Genomic DNA, 24019 nt, shown 5'->3' on the forward strand with positions numbered 1-24019 from the left:
TACATAAGCCAATGGGTTCTTACAAAAGATTGAGGATGTGTGGCAGACTGAAAAAGACAACTTGTCGAGCTTTATTTCATTTGACTATCCAAAATGTTGGGAGGCATTTGAGAAGATGTTTATTTGCTTTTATAGATTCCAAGTTAATATATTTTTTTGGGTTGAGTGTTCTCATTTCCTGTCATGTTGGAAGAGAACAGGATCTCTTTGACTGTCTTACAGCCCAATTCTGTGCATAAGTGTGTGTGAGAGAGATTCTCAACTTGTGGTTAAGTCAATAGAGAAGGGTGTTTGCAATGGCACTGAGCCCAGATGTGCTGGAGATACAAAATACGGCATGCATGAGCGCAAGTTGCATGCATTACACCCTTGTAGAGGTAGCATGAGAGACGCACAAGAGTAAAGTGAAAGTCTGTACTAACACTTTTATGTACTGGCATTTCAGGACAACACAGTCACAAATCCAGTGACACACACATGCATTAAAAGGCACAAATAAAGACAAGACTTTCATGACAGCAACCAAGCACACCAACAAACTGATTTGTGTAGCAGTGAGCCAAACATAATGCTCAAGCACAGTGTTATTCAAACTGGGATTTTAATAAGTGCATGGGGACTAAAAATCCTTAGTGCTTATTTTTTTGTCCATTCACATGTCATGTCATATGCAATGTACTTGTCACTCTTCCACATTGCAGGTGATGATTTGATTAACCTGACAAGTCAAAACCACTTTAACCAAGAAACCCTGACAAAGTGTTTAATTCTACCTTAACACTGCAAGTTTAAGGACATGGGAAGAGAAAAAAAATAGCTGATGTTTTCTTAAGCTCTTATTTTCCTTTTCATTGCAGGGTCAGTATCACCATCTTCAACATTTCACAGCACAGGGTCCAAATAGAAACTGGCAGTTCTGGAGCGAGGCAGAAACCAAGAATGTCTTGCTGAAATAAATATTTCATGAAATACGAAAAGTGAAAAAGACAATATTTGTGTGCGGTCAGTGTGTGTCTATGTACAGCACTATGGGTCATTATGATAATTTAGGGCTGTGGCAACCTTATTATTTTCTGCTGAAGTGTTGATTTAGACTCACACTGAAATAGCAGAGTGAGATATTATATGAAGACGTCTTCTTTCATTACTTTCTCAATATGAATAGGAATGCATATGTTCAGCCATGATGGAAGGTTTAACGCAACAACCCTGTAATTTTCTACAGCTCGCTTATATCCGCTGAAAACCCAAAAGACAGCTCAAATCCCAATAGCTTTCCTATCTCAGTCATCTTAGCATATCAGTACATATGTGTCAATCCTATGATCAAATATAAATGCTCACACAAGCACAAAATAGCCACCACAGCTGTCCGCAACAACATCACATCATCCCAGCCACACCTTCCTTCTTAGCCATGGCACAGCATAGTTTGGTTATGTTAGACCATTAATTCAATACAGGTCATTACAGATCATTAGAGATGATGTTGCAAGCAGCATAATGTTTGCCACAGATTCTTTGATGTCTGTCAAATGTGCTCAGAGTACATATGTGTCTGCGAGTGAATTCAACTTGACCTGCACAGTACTGGTCTGTGAGCACAGGTCTCACAAAACATGGGATGTTGAGCTCTCACGTGCCCCATGGAGTCTGTTTGTCAGAAAAATGCTAAAGTAGCCCATCAGAGGTCATCGTAGAGGACTCTGCCAGCGCTCCTCCTTTACTTCCTTGTACTGAGGCGTAGATACCGGTCCTGCTGGTGTGGTCCATCTCTTCCACGTTCTTTAGACTGTGCTGGGAGACCTTCTTGCAACGGCACATTTGGATCTGCCATCCTGGAGGGGCTGGACTACATGGGGGTGCATGTACCATCATGCTAGCAGTAGTGACAGTGAACACGAACACAAACCAAAACCCATAAAAATAAGTCAGAAGAGATAGGAGAGAGAAACAGTCTGTGAGGACCACCTGCAAAACCTTTCCCTTTTTGAGGGTTTTCTTGTTGTTGTTGAATACTTGTGTTATATGCAATGATCCAATGTCTACCACAGACAAGTGTTTGGGGAGTCCCCTCATCTTCTAGGATTGCAATCACAAAGGATACAATAAATAAATAAATCTGCTCCTATTTGGGATTATTTAGGTTTAAAACTGTGTCAAAATTTAGCTTTGTGATGTTGACAAATCAGATAATGCATTAAATATGCATTAGATATTCTTTTTTTATGTTTCTTCAAGATTTTTTAAAGTCACCTGTATTCGGGTGTGTGATGGGCATTTCTTCGTGTTGCAGTGTAGGAGTTTCACTGCAATGTATTCCACTTCAATATGCACATAAATTAAATATTTACACTAAAAACCGCATCAGCTGAATAATAGGGTGTTTCAGCTCAGGCAAATGGTGCGGTCAGCGTGCCTAATAACGTGTACATGTGACTGAGCTTAAGATATATCAGAGACTGTCATATGGAGAACACACACACAGATTCACATGCAAACAAAACATGTGAATGTGGATATAAATAAACACAGCCCAAAGGAATCTGTGCCAGTGTGTGATTAGATACACATCTTTTCAAGCAATCTGGAGCAAGCAGTGGGATCTTGGCAGATAATATTAGTTTTGCATAATTTTCTTTTTGCTAGAGCACTCCTGTCTTATTTTTGGATTCTGTTTCCATTCACAAGAGTTGCTTGCTGTTGTGTCTTTCTAAATATAATGTGTGTTTGCATTGCCTGTGTTTGATTTGAGGGAGTTTGCCAGGGAAGTCGTTCATTTCAGCACACTGCATTCATGGTGTCAAACAAAGTCTTTTTACTCCCTGTAGTTCTTCATTCTCTCATTTTTATCTAAAGAAAAACATTTTCAGTAGCACAAACATATAAGTCTTTATCATGCTACCACATTTTAGTCGCGTTTTTGAATTTTAAGCCAACCTTCTAAATAATTCACCTCAGGTAAGACCTTGGTGTGTCCATGACGTGGAAGAATTTTCTGTTTCTTGAAGGGAAAAATGCAGCAATGCGGTGCATCTGAATGGGCTCTGAATGAGAAATGTTGAATACGAGTATATCTTGATGGTGCATTTGACATATGGACTACAGTATGATTCATATCTCCATCATAACCAGTCTCCCTTAATCAGATAAGAGTATAAGCAGTGCCTAGATATGAAAACAGGGTACAGTATGACTGAACAGAAGTATTTCTGCATGCTAGCAGTTAAGAGTGAGTCATCTGTTTAAAAAAAACAAACTTTCCTGTAATATTCCCAGTGGAATCACTTTATCATTCAATGTGATGATCTAATACCCAATGACCATTTTTATCATCATTATTATTAATACTCCACGCTGTAGAAACAGGACTAAGATAAAGCGATTGTTGGGCATCCTGACTGGTCACAAACAGAAGCAGCAGCCAGGGCACTTTGTTTGAATTATTGATAACCAATGTAATTATTAATATAGCCCTAAAATAAAAGGGGGGCAAAAAAGGAAAAACTAACCCAAATAAACTGCTGATGCTTCAAAGTAACCTCCGTTTGCTTTCTGAACTGTGACTGAATCTGAAAGCAGATTATTCTGGATAAACAGAAATTCAGATTAGCATAACCACCAGTGACCGCATCCCGCAGGAGTCTCCAGCAGGAGCGCGCGCAGTCACGCACACACACGTGCACGCGGGCGACCGCTTACCGGCGGGCTGTAGTTGCGTTGTCCCAAACAGCACGCGCAAACGGTTGCCGTTTTCAGCACGGGACAGATCCCGCAACCCACTCACTGCAATATGGCGACAGAGGTAAGGAAATTCTTTACATTTTCTGTGAGTGCTTTATGAAAAAAGCTCCAAGATGTATTGTGCACCTCCCTTTGCTGTTTTTCTAAGAAATCCAGCTTGAGAATTGCCGTCTTGTAACTGAATGTCTTACCTATTGTGCCTCCGATTTCTGTGTCTTATCGTGGTTCGGGTGAACGCTGTTTTATTTCAATCAAATCAGCCGACTGGATCTTGAGAGCTGTGTGAATTTGAAGTCGTGTAACAGTATCCTTACGTCAGGACATTTTTTTTCCTTCCCCGGCTTCAATTTCTTCTACTTTAATCAGTGTTTAGAAGCTGTGACTAATATCGTCTGATAAACAAGTGTTTGTTTTCCTTTCCCCTTCCAACACAGATACTGCTTTCTCAGGCATTGCCTGATAAAAAACAGAAACCAGTATCACTCAGACAGCTCCAGTAGGCTCAAAGCGGAGGAGGCTGATGACAGTGGTAATGATGATGGAGCAGTCAGCACCATGGACAGGGACAGCCTAACCATGTCTTTGCCTTGGTCATACTTTTAAATCAGCTCGATAAATCTTTATCCCTGCCACACACTTAACTCTCCACTGTCCGATTTCCTTCACGCCCACAAAAAAACATGGAAATTATTTATTCAAGAAAATGCAGAGATCCCATAACTGTTAGTGTTATTGGTTAGTATCACAGAGCACAACTGCTGGATAACCAGCCAGCTGCGATGAATTATCAAACCCCAGCCTTGTGTGTCAATGATTATATGTTTGTACATCATGTAAAGATACATGGAAGTCAAAAATACATTAAACAGACACACTGTGCTGTGGGACAAATTAAAGTGTCATTTTCTCAGTACTCATGGATCAGACTAAACATATCCACAACCCAACTACATACTTGCAGTTTTGTGACTATATGTAGCACAGTTGTGATGCTATAACACTCAGAAAATCAGTCACAGAGGTACCTGCCAAAATACCCTAAAAGCCATCAGGCTGAGCAGCACGTCTTCCTCTCCGTCAGTTTGCATCACCATATTGGTGAAGACATTATCATAATCATGATCTCAGGAGACAGCACATTTGGTTATATTCATACAACAGTGTGTTTGCATGCGTGTGGCTGTACATACATGACCATCTAACTTATTTCTGAGTGAAGGTATAATTCTTAAATAGTGATTCTGCAGGTAAAGGTGCAGGGGATAAGAAGCTTGGCAAGATCGATGCATATATTTTTTTCGGAGCCTGCAAGACCCTGGCAGAGTGTCCCTGACTTCCTTTGGTGGTCTGCCAGTATCCCTGTCCAAGCCCCATCAATTACACACAGACACACACAGGCACACACATGCCTACACAGGAACACAACATGCACACGCACCCAAACACATGCAGTGTATGCACCTAGGACAGATTTAATGTCCAAAGCCCATCAATTATCCATGCCATATTTAATGCGAACAGGCTGCTGCAGTTTGTAACCATCGGTGATTTGAGTCTGAGATGAGCACCACAGTTTGCTTCCTATCCATCTGCCTCTCAGCCTGTCTCTACTTCCTTGTCACATATTATATTAGAACTCATTCTATGACATTTATTGTTTGCCAAGTCAGCAAACGACTGCATTAAGTGTTGAGTAACACTCAGCTCATTCTGCAGACTGTTTATGCTGCATGGATGGACACTCTCTGGATCCATTAAGTCCACTACTGCCAGAGTTTCCTCGCAGACTGTAGGTTTGCTCCAGCTTGAGTATGACACTGTTAAGAAATAATGTGCAAAAGCACTGAAATCCCCACAGAGACCTGCACAGACTTAGCTCCCCACTGAGAAAAGGAAAAGAAAAAAGTCGTCCTTTTTCATGAAAATAATTTCTTCTATAAGCTTTGGTCCAACAGTTACTGTTCTTCGACCTAGATGTCATGACAGTCTCACAGTTTTGTCAACACTGTCAAAACATTATTGATTTATAGACCTCTGGATAACCCAGCTTGGCAGCAAGCATTAAAAACTCTGCTCTCAATGGCAGAGAATCACTTATATTATGAAGGGCTCAAAAGGGAGCTGAGTGTAACAAAACATGCTGAAAGGCTGCAGAAAACAAGAATGAAGTTTCTAAATCTGGGTGCATTTACTGTGCTGTAATCGTCTGTGTACCGTTTGCAATGCCTGCCCACTGGCAGCACTCACCCGTGCCGTCTGTATGTGCTCCCTGAGTCGGAGTGACTTAACTAGGAAACACGTCAGAGCAATGAGGCTCACAGATCTACAGATGCAAACTGCAGGAATTAAAGTGTGGGTTTGATTCAGCATGTAGGACTGAAAGAATATGACAGAGAAAAATTATATTTTTCTCAGTCAACAGATTTCACTGATGCATTTTGCGTTTGATTACATTTTTTTTTGTCTACTCAAATTGGCAGAGTATGCTCATAGGGTATGAAAATGCTCTTTTTTTGTTCATCGTATGAAAGTCCTTCAAGAAAATTATTCACAATAAAATTGTAATGAACTGCGTATAAGGGGACAGCAGTTTATTATTTAGTAATTTAGGATATGTCTGTCATTGCCATGCAGTAAAGATTATCTATGTGGTTTTTATTCATCCTTGTTTACTTGATGCAGTACCTTTCTATGCGCTTGTTACCTGGTGAGGCACGTTTTTCTGAAATCTAATCAGTGTGCAGGCAAAAAAATATTAAACATAACGTTAAAGATGGGTGGGTGGAACTAGAAGTCAGACAGCGTAGCACCATGCAGAACTTCTTAACAGAGGCCTGTGTGATCAGTATCACACTTTAACATTGGTGTCTGCTTCTGCACTATATTTAAATGCAGGAATAGACCAGATTTGAACCCTTGGCTCCCATAGAGGAAACACAAGCAGTCTACCAAGATAAACCTGTTTGTCTTCAAGGTATAAATATACAGAGATACTTCAGCATTTCATATCACCACCAGAAGACTAAGAAAGTTTTTTTATGTTCGATAGCATAAATGAAAAATAGCTGTTTCATCAACTGGAAGTAACTCTCGAGTGAGTATAAAACTGTCATAGATAACGAGTCAGACCCATCCACCCGGGTCCTACTGGTCCAGGTACTCTTACTTTTTTTTGGCTGCTGTCTTTAGGGGTCAACACAGTAGCTTATGTGAGTAAGTCATCAGCCCTCATCTCACCCTACCCCTAGCATCCTCTTCTGTCACACTAACCCTCCTTCCCTGCATCCATGAATCTTCTCTGTGGTCTTTCCTCTGTATATATATATATTTTTTTTGTGGGCGATCGTGGCTCAAGAGTTGGGAGTTCGCCTTGTAATCGGAAGATTGCCGGTTCGAGCCCCGGCTTGGACAGTCTCGGTCGTTGTGTCCTTGGGCAAGACACTTCACCCGTTGCCTACTGGTGGTGGTCAGAGGGCCTGGTGGCGCCTGTGTCCGGCAGCCTCGCCTCTGTCAGTGCGCCCCAGGGCAGCTGTGGCTACAATGTAGCTTGCCATCGCCAGTGTGTGAATGTGTGTGTGAATGGGTGAATGACTGAATGTAGTGTGAAGCGCTTTGGGGTCCTATGGACTAGAAAAGCGCTATACAAATACAGGCCATTTACCATTTACCATCTCGTCCTTGCCTCTCTAACCTTGTCTCCAAACTGCTCAGCCTGAACCATTCTTCTGATATACTCATTTCTAATCCTGTCTTAACGGTCACCCTGAAAATCTTAGCATTTTCAACTCTGACACCTCCAGCTTTGCCTCTTGTTATTTCGTTACTGATACTCAATTGAAACCATTCATAAAAGCAGATCTCACTACCATCTTTTAAATTTCCCCTCTCACTCTCCCTTCTGTCCTTTTATTAAAAATCACCCCTGATACTCATCTCCACCAGCAGACTTGGTCTAGTAAATGCAGGTCATGAAATATCATGAAATATGGCAATGAGTTTGACAAAGATGTTTTATTAGTCTGATTTCCCAGTTTGATGGCATAATTATGATTATTGATGTCACTCAGTCTAAAGGAGCTTTGGCAAGAAGACAGGTTAAAAGGTTAAATATGTAGCCTCTTATGAGACTGAATTTGAGAGTGTTTCTCCAGCTTTAATCTCATTGGCTTTAGTTGCATGGAGTGCAAGATTGGGATACTGTGAAGCCTCGTGTTTAGGCAAATCACAGGGAGGGAGACACCCGCCTTTCTTCTTTTAGTGTAAGTTATGTGTAGTACAGACATGTAAGGCAGAGGTCTGTTGGTCAGGACGGGGCCAACTGTCCTCAATTCTAAAAAGACATCTAACGTATGTACATGCATGCAGTGCATGTATGTATAGCATCACATTCACATGCACACGTTCATAAAAGACGGACCTGCGTGATGTTAATGAGTCTCTCTTGTGGCCAGCTGATTCTGACTTGGATAAATGATGCTCAGCTCTGTGCTGAAACTGTAAATTGCTTCTATTAATAGAAGGACTTGTTGTTCATCATGATAGCCTGAAGATAACACTAGAAAGAGTGAGGGCTCCGTGGTGGCGAGAGACAGGGAAAGCAAAAAAAAACCCCAAAACTGTGTGTGTGTTTTGGGGAGGGGGGTGTATTAAAAGCTCTGGCTGTGAGATGGATGACTGTGGCTGTTAGCAGACAAAAATAGCAGCTTGGATGCTATTCCTGCTCGTGAGTGATACACCATATATAGAGATGAAAGGCTGGCACTGTACTAAGTCTGGCTACTGCCAAAAAGATGCAGTGTTTTTAAAGTAATTTAAACTTGATTATTTATCAGTAAATACTATACTTAAATACTAAGGTCTATAAGATAAGCTCTCTTGCTTGATGTATTTCAGCTCCTCAACAGTTTGTCTTCGTCATTTTTTTATGATCCAGTGATCCAAACTGCAGACGTGGAAACATCCTGATATAATATCAGTAGAATGTGCTTTTTCCCTGCTGACAGAACATGTCCACAAGGCAGCATCTGTTGCTCCAAAATCTCAATATATTATTTAGCATTCATAGTGTGTACAGATGTGCAAGTTATCCTGGCCATGTGAACTAATGCACTATGCCATCATTAAGGGAGGCTTTTTGAAGTCTGCACTGATAACAGGCTGGAGGGCCCTTTCCTTCTTAACTCTGAGGATTCACCTTCATTTATTTTAAATTATCAGAGGCTTAGGCAAGACAGTAGTGTTTCCTGGATATTGTTCATATATTTCCTGTTCTTGGTTACATGTGTTTTTACTTGACTTTGTGGATGCACTGACATGGTTCTAAGACGTGTTCATGAGCCACGTAATTACAACACCAGCATGTAATTAAAAATGACTGTTTTAATTAGGTGTAGTTCCAGCTACTCAGTATTGTCTGTGACATTTTGCTTGATTTATAATTCACCACATTACTGACCACAGATAATGAAATCCATGAATTCTTTCTTGCAGTTTCATGCTAAAAAGTGCTATTGTTAAATTGTAACTAATCTAACTATTTCCATCTGCTGCCTTTCATTTCTGGCAAAGATTTTTAGCATGACATATCTTTTCAGTCTTTTGTGGCCTCCATTTAAACTTTTGTTAATTTTTTAGACTTTTTAAAACCCTGTTTCATTAAATATGTTCTCTTTCTACTATTTACAAATAACTGCAAGGTTGAAATGATCTGCAAATTGAATTCTCTATTGACGTATGCACTGTATCCCAAATTTTTGGAAAGTCTTTCTCTGCCTCTTGCATGTACAAGCATGTACTTGGATAATATATAGGTCACAGTGACCCTGCTGTAACTGGCCAAGCCTTTAAAAAAAGAAAAAACTTAACAGCTGCACAAATGTTTAGCTTATCATGTGAACCATAGTGTTTTTATAAAATGATTTCAGGTTCTGTCTGAAGTGAACACAACCTCATATTTCCCACCTTATTTTCTCTCCTTCTCCCTGCCTTCTCCTCTTCCTGCATACTTTTACCGTATCCCTTATTACCGTCCTCTTGAGGACAGTAATTTAGATCAGCAGGGGATAAGTTTACAGTGCCCCACTTGCTTGTTGCTGTATGCTTTTAATGTAAATGACTGGGTGTAAAACACACTGTTCACCAACAAAGTGCTGTAAAGACCAGTCTTTTAATGTTCCAACATCAATTTTGATGTTGGAAGACAGCAATGAGAGTGCCAGCTACTTTAAGTCAAAGATGTTGGTGCATTAACATCGCATCAGTTCTTGAGTTTCAAACTTAAACTTAAATTTTATTGTGCAGCAAAAGCCTTTTTACACTTTCATTTCTGCAGTCCTGTGAAAAACTAAGAACATTCCATGATTCAACAGCTTGTAACGCCACCTTTAGCAGCAAGAACTTGAAGTATTTTGTCTTTTTCTTTTTCTTTTGTGTGACCTTATCAGTTTCTCACATCATAGGAGAAGCATTCTGGCTCACAGTGTTGCTTCATTTCACTGAGGTTTGCATGTATTCACTTATACACAGCTCTCATAAGGTCCCACTACAGCATTTAATTCAGATTGTGGTCTGGACTTCATCTGGACCATTGCAACATCTTGATTCGTTTCTGTTTCAGCCATTGCTGCTGTGCTTGGGATTACTTTTCTGTTGCACGACCCAATTTGGGCCAAGCTTTAGCTATCAGACAGATGGCCTCACATTTAACTAATGCTTTGGTAAACAAGGAGATCAGAGGACAGAGGAGGCGATCCTGTTGCTACAAATCAAGCTCAAATCATCAACCCTACACCACCGTGCTTTACAGTTGGTATGAGATGTTTGTGCAGATACGCTGTTTGTGCTTTTGCTGTCATCTAACCTCCAAAGGACATTGTTCCAGATGTCTTGTGGTTCGTTCAGATGCAATTTGGCAAACCTAAGCTGCACAGCCATGTTCGTTTTAGAGGGAGGAGTCCTCTTCTTGGCAACCTTTCCAAACAAACCAGTCTGGGTTATAGCTCTCTCTCTCTCTTCTCTCTCTCTCTCTCTCTCTCTCTCTACATATATATATATATATATATATATATATATATATATATATATATATATATATATATATATATCATTATAGCCATGGAGTGCTGCATGAATTGAAATGTATTCTTGACCACAAAATTAATTTTTCTGTTTTTTTCTTCTGTTTTGTATCTTCTTAGTTCCACAACCTTCAGGAGCTCCGGCACAGTCCATCGCTGGTCACCAAGGTGTTTATACAGAGAGACTACAGTGAAGGAACTGTGTGCCGATTCCAGGCCAAGTTTCCCTCAGAGCTTGACAACAGGGTGAGTCCAAACAAACTCAAATACCTAGACAAAGGCAATATAACCCCCCACTTCATATAACTCTAATTTGACTGATACAGAAAGATTGATGGCCCGTACTGTAGACTTGTCTATTAAGCTAAACTCACAGATAGATGCAGATACACTTAAAACAACACTTGTGCATATGGGATGCTTCTTAAACCAGGAAACGTCTAATTCCTGTAATGCTGGTCCTCAAAAGCAAAAAGCTAATATTTGAAATGCACACATTATGCATAATAATTACAAGGGCATCATCCACAAATGGATGCAAATGTCTGTTGTATAAGTAATATATATGTTTCTCCCCATCTAACATCTCCTGAATGTATGCATGTGTGAACAGTTAAAGCAAAAGTAGATGCCTTTAGTTAAAGACTGTGTGAGAGAATGTGCTATTTATTTAAAGAGCAATTTTACTTTCTTTACCTTGCTTTAATTAGTGAATGGTGTTATGTAGGAGTATTATTGCATATTTGTCTAGCAATTTGCATATGAAGCAGACAATCCACACAAAGAGCAGAGCAAGAAAACATCAGTTGTCATCGATTTACTGCAAATGTTCTCTGTCAGATGGAAAAAATAGATTGCTGTCGTAGTTGTAAGTAATTGTTCATCAGGTTTTCCATATTCTGTAATCAAAGTTGTTGTTGTTTTAATTCCTTGAAAAAATTGTATTTTGGGTTGAGTAGAATACAGGCAGCATATTTGGCAGGCTAACAGAACATATTTCACTTGTGCCATTCTTACAACCGCTGTTGGTCTTGTTTGTTTTTGTTTATAAGTAGATTGAACGAACTTTACTTGAGGAGACAGTGAAGACCCTTAACTCTTATTATGCTGAGGCTGAAAAAATTGGAGGTCAGTCGTACCTGGAAGGATGTCTGGCTTGTGCAACAGCTTATATCATCTTCCTCTGCATGGAAACGCGATATGAAAAGGTAAGAAGTCTGTGTACACAAAATATTACATTTTGGGTGGAAATACTGTATAATTACAACTTTTTTTAACTTGTCATGTTTTTGTTTCAGTTTGCTGCTTTTTATAGAGGTTGTAGCTTTAAAATGAGTTAAAATTAGCCTTTTAAATATAAAAATACAATTATTATTCCATTAACCGTCTTTAAGATCTGCTGTAGGTAAAACAACAGACTTTTGCTGTAAATACAACTATTCTTTCAGTTTACTGCACACTTCGATTCAGCCACCATCTATTCCTCAGGCTCACTTTATGAGCTTTTTTTATGTTTTGTATGGAGTTCAGTGAGCATCTTCTATACTGTCTCCCTTTTCAAACCTGAAACCACATCTTGAACTAGAATGTGTCTTTAAATTGCAGCACAAGACAACCTGTATTGCACTCTCTTCTCTGGGTATTGCACAGGCATAGCGAAAACGCCATGCAAACCCAAACCCAGTTCACAAGTGATAGCACATTATTCATGCTGCACGTATCCCACATGCCTTGGTAGGAGACTGAGGAACCTGGAAAAAAAAACAGCAAAAGATGCACACAAATGCCTCAGTGGACAGAGCCCAGAATCTCAGAATGTGAGATGAAGGTGAACCTTTTAATGCGCAGTGATGAACTCCACTTACAGAAGTGTTATTTTCTCCCCTATGTGTCAATTTCTATTGAATTCAACTCTTTCCCACTCAAAAAAACATTAAGCCTCATCCGGCTCTTTAAGAAGAGAACACACAGTTCTAGGAGATGCAATCTCTCTCTCTGTCTGTCCACCAGAGTTTAAAACTCACTCTAAAGGCCACACAAGTGTGCCGCTGGATAAGGCATGGCACGCCAGCTGACGCTTACCTAAAGTGCAACCAAGATGCCCATCTTGACAAAGGGCAGGTGGTTAAAGCTCCGCATGGCCGTGTAGCTGCTTGTTAGTCACTGAAATGGAACAGGAACACACGCACACATAACACAATCGCATAGGCAGACACAGCGAGCGTGATTAATCCTCTTGTGATTTTGTGTGTACCTGCCGCCGTTTTAGATAGAACTGGAGCTGCATGAAGTTTTCAGCATTCCTCTCTGTTCTGATCTCTGTCATCTCCCTTGTCTTGTTGCATTTTGTAAACATTTCTTCATCAAAGGACTACAGAGGTACTAGGAGCTTGACCAAGAAGTACAAAAGGACTTATTGCTGAGTTGAAGCCATGCAGAAATTGCCTAGTCTGAGGCTCTTTTCATCTCCCTGTCAGCTGGGTGCTGCCCCATTAAGATCCTGAGATTCTATCAGTTTCTCAGGAGAGTTGTTTATTTGCTTGCTTAACTCAGCCATCTTGGCTGAACAACATTATGACTGATGATGATAAAGTGTACCCACCCAAGTTGATGCTGCATGTTCATGTGCGTCCGAGTCCCACAACACAGCGCTCGCAGATCAGGGTGCAGATTCACTGGAGTCCCTTGATGCTTACATCTCACACCATCAAAGGACACTGATTGCTCCTAGCATGTCAGAACAGATACATGTGCTTAAAAACATTCACAAGACTTCCCTCACGCACACTTTGTGCCCTCCATCTTCTACTTTTCTTCTCGTATTATTGACAAGAATGTAGCTGAACATACAGTATGGGTTTCTAAAGGACACGTGTACACACGCATAAAATCCTTTATATTGCATTTGGTAGCATAAGCAGGGGATTGTGCGTATGCTGTCACAAACACAAAGCTTTTCCCAGAAGGGCTGTCACACACACATGCCAGTACAACACAGGCACAGCTTGGATACTTGACTGTCATATTGTTACACCGAAGAGGATTGAGCTGCCCCGAGAGCTCGCTAGCAAGTGAAAGGATTGGCCTTTTCCCTGAACCACAGTAAACTGATTAGTCAGGGCTCCTCTGTGTGTCTCTCTGCCACTTTACCGCGATGCTTGATTCTCTTGGAGTTTGTAGCAAAGGAAATGGTTTGTGTTGCGTTAAGAAATGTGTGGATATCTTATAAGTCAAATATTGATTGCTTTGTGCTCAGCGCTATTTCACATGGATCTCACTGATTTAAAGAACAGCGGGGCAAAACCGCTGAATTTCGATGGCTTCAGTTCAATGTCTTTTCACTGAGAAACGCAATGTCCTAATGTTTTCCAGACATTTTATTGCAAAAGTATCTTTTTCCAATGGGAGACAAAAAATATTTCTTCTGTTGTTTAGTCTCCACTAACAAGGGTCACTGTATAAGCAGCTGGGCCTGCAGCTGTACGAGGCCTTTGACATACTAGAGGAGCACAGTGCTCAGTGAACTGCTTAGTGTTGTTTTAATCACTCTAGGCTGTGTGCTGCAATGACCTTTAGCTAACTCACAAAAAAGGATGTGAATTTGTCATGTTCAATAGAACCATTTTCACACTTACTGCAGCTCGGAAACTTTGAAGTCATTACGCAGCAGAGCTGTACTTAGGAATGCAAATGTATGAATCAGCGGCGCTGGACATGAGAGAGTCTGCACCCTGCCAAATATTATAAAATCTGTGCAATGCCCTTGTTAAAACAGGGCAGGTAGTAGTTGGAAGAAGTCACAGCAAGCAAATGCTTCTCCTGTCTCCTCCTCAGACCTGAGGAAATGTACAGCATCTCTAGAAAATCATAAAGAATTTAAATAAGCTCTCTTTAATAGAGTTGTACATATTGGTTAACATGTGTAGCGGCAGCAGCTCTGTGGGTGCAAATGAGGCACAGAGGAACACAGCGCTGGCCGACATGACACTGGCAGAGTTTAGGCGAGCCGTGGTACATCAGCATTATTTGTTCCCATGGAGGCATAGCTAAGGCTGAATAAGCCGTTTTACAGTTTTTACCGAATGCCTAAACACTAACTGTGAATCCTGTAGCACAATTTCTAAAACTAGTCAGACTTATAGCAAAACCACTCACTGAGTTTGCAAAACTAAAAGCACAAAAACTGCTTTGCACTCAGTTTGCAATTTTGTAACACACACTTTGCAAGACTGTAGGCACAATTCACTGCACAACACTCAATTTCCAAATTTCCAACACACTCCTAGCAAAAGTATACACATGTATGGCTATCATTAACACTAATTTGCCAACTGTCTGGCACACTTTCACATGTGAAAACTTTCTTAGATAATTCGTTCACTTTGCAATCAGCCTAAGCACTATAATACAGGTAAGCTGTGTGTGCGGAGTACAATGGAGGGAGCAGAAAGAGTGAGAAGTAGAGGAGGCCGAGGAAGAGGACGTGGAGGTGAAGAAGTAGGATGAAGAGGACGACAAGGACAAGGAGGAGCAAGAGGAAGACGAGGAGGGGGCAGAGGAAGCATGTTCACTGCAGACCACGTAACCCATATAGTCATTATGGCGATTGCAAATAATCCTATACTTGGAAATAAACACTTGTGTTTGTTTTGATGTGTTTGAATAAACACCAGTACTTGAAGTTTGGATCCCTCCATGCTTATGGATCTATGACAGAAGTATGAGCTCAAACTGACATAGCCTACCTTGTGCACAGGGAAGGCAAACGCCAGATGTGTTTTGTATTCATACCATCGGTGTGCAGTTGGCGCATTGTGTGCTTAGTAGATGATGGCTTGTGTGTACTGTTTGATACGGAAACACCATTTTTACGATGGTGTGAAGAGTTAATCTAGCTGTGTTTGCTTTTGCAAGAGAACTACAATGTTTTGATGATTGGGTGACAGGTTTTCTTATTTGTGTGAAGAGTTTTGCAAAATTAGCCAATAGTTACAAAAAATGTGCTTAAGCAATCAGAAAAAACTGTAATAAACCCACTTTAGCTAATAGCTGCCTGTTTGGCATTACTGGCCATCAGTCTGCAGACATTTGGTTGCTATCAGCAGCATCGCTGGAACAACATTCAGTTCTTAGGTTTCGTAGACACTATTTAAATCTCCAGATAAAACGGTTTGTGTGCAGTTGCAATGAATGAGAGAATGTATACAGACATGCTTGTTTGAATCTGTGTGCCAAAGCATGGCCTGAACCGCACAGATTCACTCCACTGCTGCTCTGTGGTTTTCGCACAGTTGCTGCAATGCTCACTTGCAAAACCGAGAAAAACGTCCACTGCCAGTGCAATCTAAATAAACTGTCCACTTCATATTTTAGAGCCTTGACAGTTAACCAAGGCATGACATTTAGCCTTAAAGAGAGCCATCTTTTGAATTAGGAACTCAAGCTTCCAAATGGAAAAGTTCAAAAGGAGAAAAGCTCATACTCATCATTTTTAGTAATTCAATTCATGCAGCCCTGCTTGACAAGAGTGGCTTGGAAGTATGCAGAAAAAATAGCTGCTATACTTGGAGCATAATGGAATTACTTTAAGTTTGGATTTTAATGCGCAGGAAAAATAAAGCCGGGCAATGATTTGACAGAGCTGGTATCATATGCCGCATGCTAAGTATGCGCAGAAGGACTGCAAATTAGTTTCTTTCATTTTTCATATTTTCCAGAGGTTAAAGTAACTTGGGCCAATTTAACCTCTTTTAGATACTGTGTGTAACACAGAACGCATCCTGAAAAAGTAGTCGGCAGGTACTGAATCTCAGTTCTCTCTTATTATTTTTTTATGGGAGCCTGATTGTCCTGCTTGGGTTTTCATCTTACCTCCAACATTTCTAATCAAATCTGGATTACCTCCAGAGGTACTTGTTCTAATACCTCTCTGCCCCCCTTGTTTTATTCCAGGTGCTGAGGAAGATATCAGGTTTCATCCAGGAGCAGAATGAGAAGATCTACGCTCCTCGAGGTCTGCTGCTCACAGACCCCATAGAGAGAGGAATGAGGGTTGTATCCTCCTCCCATATGTTACTGTAATCTCTGTGCAACAAATAGATAGTGGATAAAGGCCCAGACAGGACAGCTCAACATTTATAAGACAGTTTAAAGATGGCGTGGAAAGACATTGGTTAGAATTATTGAAACTGGTGGAAACATCTGGATTTGATACAGCAAATGGATGAAAAAAAAATTCTTCATAAATTACCATCAGGATGCCCATGAACAAGACACTTAAAGTCCAGCTGCTGCAGAGTAGCTGTTCACTGGCCAACTATTTTTTATCGTGAGTAAATCTTAAAAAAGCTCTGAAAAAAACAGAAAGTTCTGTGCTTTGATATGGAAATATGCAAAAAATAAAAAATAAATAATATTAATGTGGTCAATCGGAAGTAAGGTTTTATATCAAGGCCTTTTTAATGATTTCCAAGTTTTCATGTGGCTGTTCTTTTATAGATGAATTGCTACATTTTCAGGAGTGGACAGCACTATATCTCCTATTGACAGCTGGACTGATACCAGCACAGACACATGGAGAGAGTGAATGTGTCCAATAGACCATCACACAGTCCTGGCTCACACTGGCCCAAAGAAAAAAAACGGGCTGCAGGTCAACCCATTACCAACTCTTAAAAAACTGAGTGGTTATGCAGAGAACGAATGGTTGAAATTAAAAGGTGATATTAATAAATGAAGCAGACAGTCTCAAAGGAGAGAAAACAATGGAAGCAAAGAAACCAGAGACATACAGAGAAAGTTATTATCAATAAAAAAAGAAGAGGCCTACAAAGAAAGTAATACATAAACAAACAAAGGGGGAGACGCAGACAAGAGGAATTCTGGAAGGAGAAACCCAGAAGGAAGAAATTCATGGCAGACTATTGTTATGTTGTTTTTTTAATAAGCTCAGGTTTCCTTGATGCAGAAGGAATTTTTCAAGAGACTCTGATGTGAGTTCATATGGTTCAGAAGCTGTCCTCCTATTGGGGGCTCAGCTTCCTCACCTTCATGTAGCTACAAACACAAGTAAACATAATATAGACATGTGCCAGAGACAGGCCACCATTAAAATCCACTGACTACGTTAAAGAGCAGAGCCCATAGGCTCGACTCTCTCAGACCTTTTCAATAGAATAGTAGAAGCCTTCACAAGTAATTAAGTTTAGCCTCGTGAACATTTTATTAACAGTAAAATCAACATATGATGATAGTAGAGTAGCGCTGTCCAGTAAGACCATTGCCAAGGTTTATGAATGTAAGCAGAGAGTTCAGATAACTTTGATTCATACATTTCTGGACAGTGACACGCTTTTTGTCGCTACGCCACCACAGTGGATTTTAAGTAAACCAACGAGATGTGATCAGGGAACAGAGTTTCTGCTTTAACTAAAAAGCATTAATCCAAAATTATTTTTTAATCATTGAGGAATTAAAAGCAATTTTTAAACATTGTCTCCCATTCTCCGTGGCTCAAAAGGAATTTCACTATTTCCTGACAAGCAGTTCGACAGCCAGATGTTCCCTTGTTATTTTATGACAATCTAAGCAGATAAAAAATCTGGTGTTGAACTTGCGTTTGGTAGCCATTCGCTGGAACTCGCTGATGTGCAAAGAGCTGCAAGTTTATGCAAGAGAAGGAAGCTCTTATTTAGATGAAAAAGAGAGAAAGCTAAATTTCTTCTTTAAAAGTAGGAATCCACTGGCCAGCACAGTAACAGGAGAAGGCCACAGAAGGCTACTAAATTATAAGATTGCAGAGTTCTTTCCACAATTAAGAAAAACAATTTCTTTGCATATAATCAAGTCAAGGAGACCCTGGAGGAGTCTGCAAACAAGAGAACCCTTCATGAATGGAAATACAGAGGATTTAGAACAAACCACTGGTTACACTGAAGAACAGTAAGGTCAGATTAGGCTTGCCCAAATAGTTGAAATACCTTACTGAGGTTTCTAAAACTGTATTGCTTTAAATTCTCATGGAATTTGTTGACAACGCACAGTGATCCTTGACATTCATCAAATTTTCAGCTTGAGATCAGCGTGTTTGAAGACCGGGGCTCGGGCGGCTCCAGTCCCAGCAGCACCATGTCGTCGGGCAGCAGCGCTCGGTGACTGGAGGGGCAGCACCAGGCTTACGGATACCACCACAGGGGCAGCGGCACACTTACCAACATCCGCATGCTGAAACATGAGAGCACCAGGTTCTAGGACGAGTGGAAAGAAAAAGGCGAGGAGGTGATTCACAACATTCATGCTCTCTCTGCTGGGGCCGACAATGTATCACCTCCAGAAGAAGAGCTGGCTTAAAAACACACCCTGGATACAAAACAGAATAAACACAAGTGCAACAGAACCCACACATACTCTAATCGTTAGACACAGCAACCAGTGTTTCTGTGAAGAAATATCCTACACTCTCCAAGAGCTATCAAACTAAAATACTCATTGATTGTTTTTGCTCTAATTTTTTTCCATTCACATTTTCTCTCATTCCATCACATCTGCTACTATGAGTCACACCATCTCTGCATTGTAGCTGATTCTCCAGACTTTCACTTCCTTAGACTAAATTTCAGTGCGGGACTTTTTCAAGGAGAGGTCACTTTGCCTGTCTGTTTACGCACTGACATTGCAATCTTAGGTTTTATGCAACATCTCTGAAATCTGAAAGGAAGGAAACGGCCACCTTACTGGGAGACTCGTAGCTGTCTGTTCTTGCTAAATGACTGCATTCATCTCAGGTGGTTTAGGTCAAGCTGCTTTGAATCCTGGCAAATTAGGCCAGCTGTGGGACTGCTTGGTTCTCTGCTCCGTTCACATACACTTGTCTTCAATATCAAAAGGCTAACAGAGAGCACCTTAAATTATTTATTCTTCTCATTCACGACAGTGGATACAAGTGATCCACATCACAGCTGTAGGTCACGCTCAAACACACTCTGTTTCTCACTTTCTTTCTCTCGCTTCCTGCATATTCACATACTTGCACATAGAAATGCACACAGCCATGTCATTTACTGCACTCGAAAAAACACATATCAGCGAGGGGGAGTGCACACGTGCATATACACAAATACACACCTGTAGATTGTGGCCAGGCATCCCTGCATGCAAGCAGATTCTGGTAGACTTGGAGTTGGAGTCGACCTACGCCTCAGCTCATTTAGAAAACAAGCAAACCTCAGGCCCTTGAAGGCTGTGCCATCTATTCCAGCTTAGCAGAGATCATTAAGAAAATATCAAACATCAAGGAGCAGTACCTTCAAGAAGCCACAGAGTCAGTCTGACATGTTTGGTTCAGAAGAAGAAGAAATCGAAAGACATCGGTCTTTTATCTCTACACCTATTCCACGCATGAAACAGCGTGGATGTTATTGGCAAATGCATATTTATATGTGAGTATAGATGTGTGCAAGAGGGCCAGCCACACAAAGTTCAATACCTAAACCCACACAAAAGCAAGGATTTAAAGAACTGTCTATTGACTTTAACTGATATATACCGCAATATGTTGATGCAGAATAAAGAATCTTTCATTTTGTAAGATAAAGAATAAGTTGTAGATCCTTTTAGATGAAAAAAAAAAACATTATGTTTGATCACAAAATATCCATCTATCATCTATCACATATATCTAACTACTTATTCACAATATCACACTACAGTACAATACAATACAGTACATAAAAACTATTTCTCCTTTGGGAAATGAAACACTGTATGACTAATATGTATGTGTGTGTATATGTGGAGGCTGTTAAGATTATATGATGCAGCGAGCGTGCTGATTACCAACAGACAGCAACAATGCCCACACATCTTCCAACAAAAGACAAGGCCTTTCAGAAAAGTTTGTCTTGACCATGGTTCATTTTCATTTTTTATTTCTTGTTTTGATTATTCTTTAACACAGTGGGCTAGAAGCAAACTGCTCTGCAGAGAGCCCTTGCATGAAAATAGCCTTGTGCACTTTTACCAGAGCCATGTCGAGTTAAACTACTCACTGGACAGTCATTGCAGAAACGATTACATGTTGGCTTCATTCCAGTAAGTAGTTTAATTTCAACATAACATTTTATTAACTAGTTGATTGAGATTTTTACCACAGCAGTTGAGTTCAGTTGTGCTTGTGTTAAGCCTCCTGTGCTTTTTGATGCCTTCATGTTTCATCCCGGTGGAATGGATATCCAGCCTGGGGCTGATGGACTGACCGACTTTAAAATGACTCAGCACTGCCAATAAGCAGATAAAGGAGCTCATTAGACAATGTATAAAGAAAAAAAAGAGTGTGCAACAGAGTGTAAATGAACTGTACAGGAGATGAATTGTAGTGTACATGCTTGTCAATGTTTACCCACACAAACAAGTGGATGGGGATTGCCATGAAGCCGTTTTCTTCCCCCCCAAAATCACTGATGTCCAGTATCTATACATGTTTTCACAATCTGTCTACATCTGGGTATGAAGTGGACGATCATATTGTCTGTACAGCATGAGCTGCTGTATAGTATCATATGTAACAAGTCTTAACAATGTAGCTTATGATATTGTTGGTAATTATAACAATATTGTCACTTTGTGTAGGAGGTATAGAAAAGGGTGGTGTTAAAGATCCTCAGGGGAAATGTGCAAAATACATAGGCTAAGGTTCTTGGAGAAATATTGTTGATGTGTGGGATTACAGACTAGTGATGGGCGTAATGACTCTTTTTTAGGGGAATACAATTTGTCAGTTCACAGAAAGGTAGCCTGACAAAGTGTCCATTCACCCTCTGATTCCCAGTTCTGTCATTCTGTTTGCTGTTTCTCAACTCCCAGTAGAACTTCAGTGCCATATGCTCTCATTTAGTCTTTGGCAGTGCATTCATGTGAAAAAGAAAGTACACACTCTTTCACATGTCAGGATATAATGGAAAGTTTTATCTTTAGCAGGTCTTAAAATAAACAAAATACAACCTCAGATCAACAGAAATACATGAGATACTTTGCAGTGTTATCGTTTATTAACAGAAACGAATCCTTAATGCAGACTGTGTAAAAAACACACTGCTTGCATAGAATTTAGAGAATTCAGATCCAGGCGCTGCTAATCAAATGTACATGATTAATGGATCATCAGTGAGTGTGAGCAGCAGATGCTTTGGTAGTTTGATGGTCTGAAGCATTCAGGTATGTGTTAATGCAATGCCAAGAAGGAAAGACATCAGCAATGATCTTAAAGAAGTAATTGCTGCTGCCAATCAATGTGGGAAGCATTATAAGGCCATTATCAAACTATTTCAAGTCCACCACACTACTAGATTTTTCACAAGCAGAAAGCATTAAAGACTGCGTCCAGTCTTTTCAGGATTGGAGATCCCAGCAAATCTACTCCAAACTCAGAGAAACTACAGAAAACCAAAGAGTTACACCGTGGACACTACAGCCATCAGTTAGCAGGTTATATGTTAAAGTTCAGGAGAGCAAAATTAGACAAAGGCTGAACAAATATGACTTATTTAGAAAGGTTTCCAGGAGAAACACTCTTCTCTCTAAAATTAATTTGCATGGCTTAGGCTTGCAAAGCTGGATCTGAACAAAGACTTCCGGAACAATGTCCTTTGGATACATGACACCAAAGAGGAACACTTCATGCTAATACAGTGGAGGAGCTTGTAGCTCCTTGCATGAGCTTGACAATGAACTCTTCTGTATATCAAAAATATTTTAGATTCAAATGTTGGACAGGCTGTCTGGTGGACATCTAAAGCTTGTTCAAATCTGATTCCCACTACAGCTCGTTGCAACAGAATGGCTGAAAAAGAAAAGAATGCAGGTGTTGCAATGATTCAGTCCAAGTCTAGACTTTAACCCAATTGACATTATTAAGAGAGCTCATCTCAGTCAAATGAAGCAATGTGAAAGCAATGTGTTTAAATAAAAAAAAGTCACAGTGTAATATGTCATGTGTTGTTGTGAGGTTGTATTTATATAATTTTAAAACCTGGTAAGGAACAGATGTTTTTTTTTTTAATTTTATCATAATATGTAAAACATAGGAATCAGCACAAATAGCTTGGAGATGCTGGTTTATAGCTTTACTGATCCTCCAGCAGTTGGTCCACTGTCACAATATGACTTTGAATGAACAGCTTCAAGAAATGTCAGATTTCCATCAAGTAACATGTTCCCCGCAAGATGAATCGTAATAACTTTGTGATAAATGAACTTTTTATTTAGCACCATCATCGGGTTTCAATTTGTTCATGAGAAAACACTAACAGAAATCCCATCAACATCATCTCTTCTTTGAGATTAGTGTAAATTACTAGATGTTACTATGGTAAGAATTTTACCTACTAAAAATTAAGCGCTGCCATTGTGGGAATGTTACCATGCTAACAATTAGTTTAACCAATTAAGTGCTGCTAAGCACAGCCCCACAAAGCAGCTAGCATGGATGTAGGCTTTTGGTTTTGTTTTAAGTGTGTCAGCATGTGGGTATGTGTGTTGGTGTAGACTGATCAAAAGTATTGCATTTATTTTCAAGAAGAAGCACTGTGTGCTATTTTATACTTAATGTAGCTTGTCCTTTCAGGAATGACTGATTCATGAAGACTGGCAGGGGAGTAAAGATTATGATAAAGCATTAAATATATTATTGTAAAAAGATGTCCATTGAGATACAAATAAATGATCACAGGCGAGAGTAGCCTTCACTTTGGATACTTGAGCCTCAGTCAAGCTACTTATCAAGATAACCTCAGAAAAACAGCCATCTAATGATGTACAGTTCATTTCAGTATGTAAATTCTACCATGATATGTATTTATCTTGTACTGTATGTGGGACTGCAGCTAGTTCATTTAGATACACGGGCTCATCGGCAAGAAGTAACATATGTGTATTATGCTGTTACAAGTGAGAGATTACTCAATAGTGCAATATGATGTCTTCCTAAAAATATAAAAGACAATAATGATGTGTAGAGTCTGGCACCAGCATCTTTGACTTGCTTTGAGTTGAGTTGTTTTGCTTCAGGGCGAATAAAACCGCATTGATGTTTAATACTGCATGATGTGTGTGTAAACAAAGCGAGACGACAAGAAGTGAAGTCCCTGATCCACAAAGTCTCCAGCGGTGCTGCTGCGAAAGAGGAATTTATATCTTATCTTGAT

The 24019-nt window shown here is 40.0% G+C and overlaps 1 protein-coding gene across 1 annotated transcript; it reads left to right on the forward strand.

The window, feature by feature from the left end:
- Positions 1–3747: 3747 nt before the first annotated feature.
- On the forward strand, positions 3748–18974 carry golga7bb (golgin A7 family, member Bb). The gene is made up of 5 exons (XM_085369268.1): positions 3748–3805; positions 10941–11066; positions 11876–12028; positions 16773–16874; positions 18891–18974. Exons 1-5 carry the CDS (start codon positions 3794–3796, stop codon positions 18972–18974), a joined length of 477 nt encoding a protein of 158 aa, XP_085225394.1. The 5' UTR covers positions 3748–3793.
- The last annotated feature ends 5045 nt before the right edge of the window (positions 18975–24019 follow it).

Source organism: Diplotaxodon limnothrissa, linkage group LG13 (assembly GCF_057381915.1).
Source record: "Diplotaxodon limnothrissa isolate DT_005_m linkage group LG13, D_limnothrissa_male_GT1.1, whole genome shotgun sequence".
NCBI classification, from domain to species: Eukaryota; Metazoa; Chordata; class Actinopteri; order Cichliformes; family Cichlidae; genus Diplotaxodon; species Diplotaxodon limnothrissa.

Bases quoted from the DNA above. Each gene is read 5' to 3' on its own strand.
- golga7bb (XM_085369268.1), top strand. The intron at 11,067-11,875 runs GTGAGTCCAAAC...GTTTATAAGTAG, and splicing joins CCTCAGAGCTTGACAACAGG to ATTGAACGAACTTTACTTGA. The intron at 12,029-16,772 runs GTAAGAAGTCTG...GTTTTATTCCAG, and splicing joins TGGAAACGCGATATGAAAAG to GTGCTGAGGAAGATATCAGG.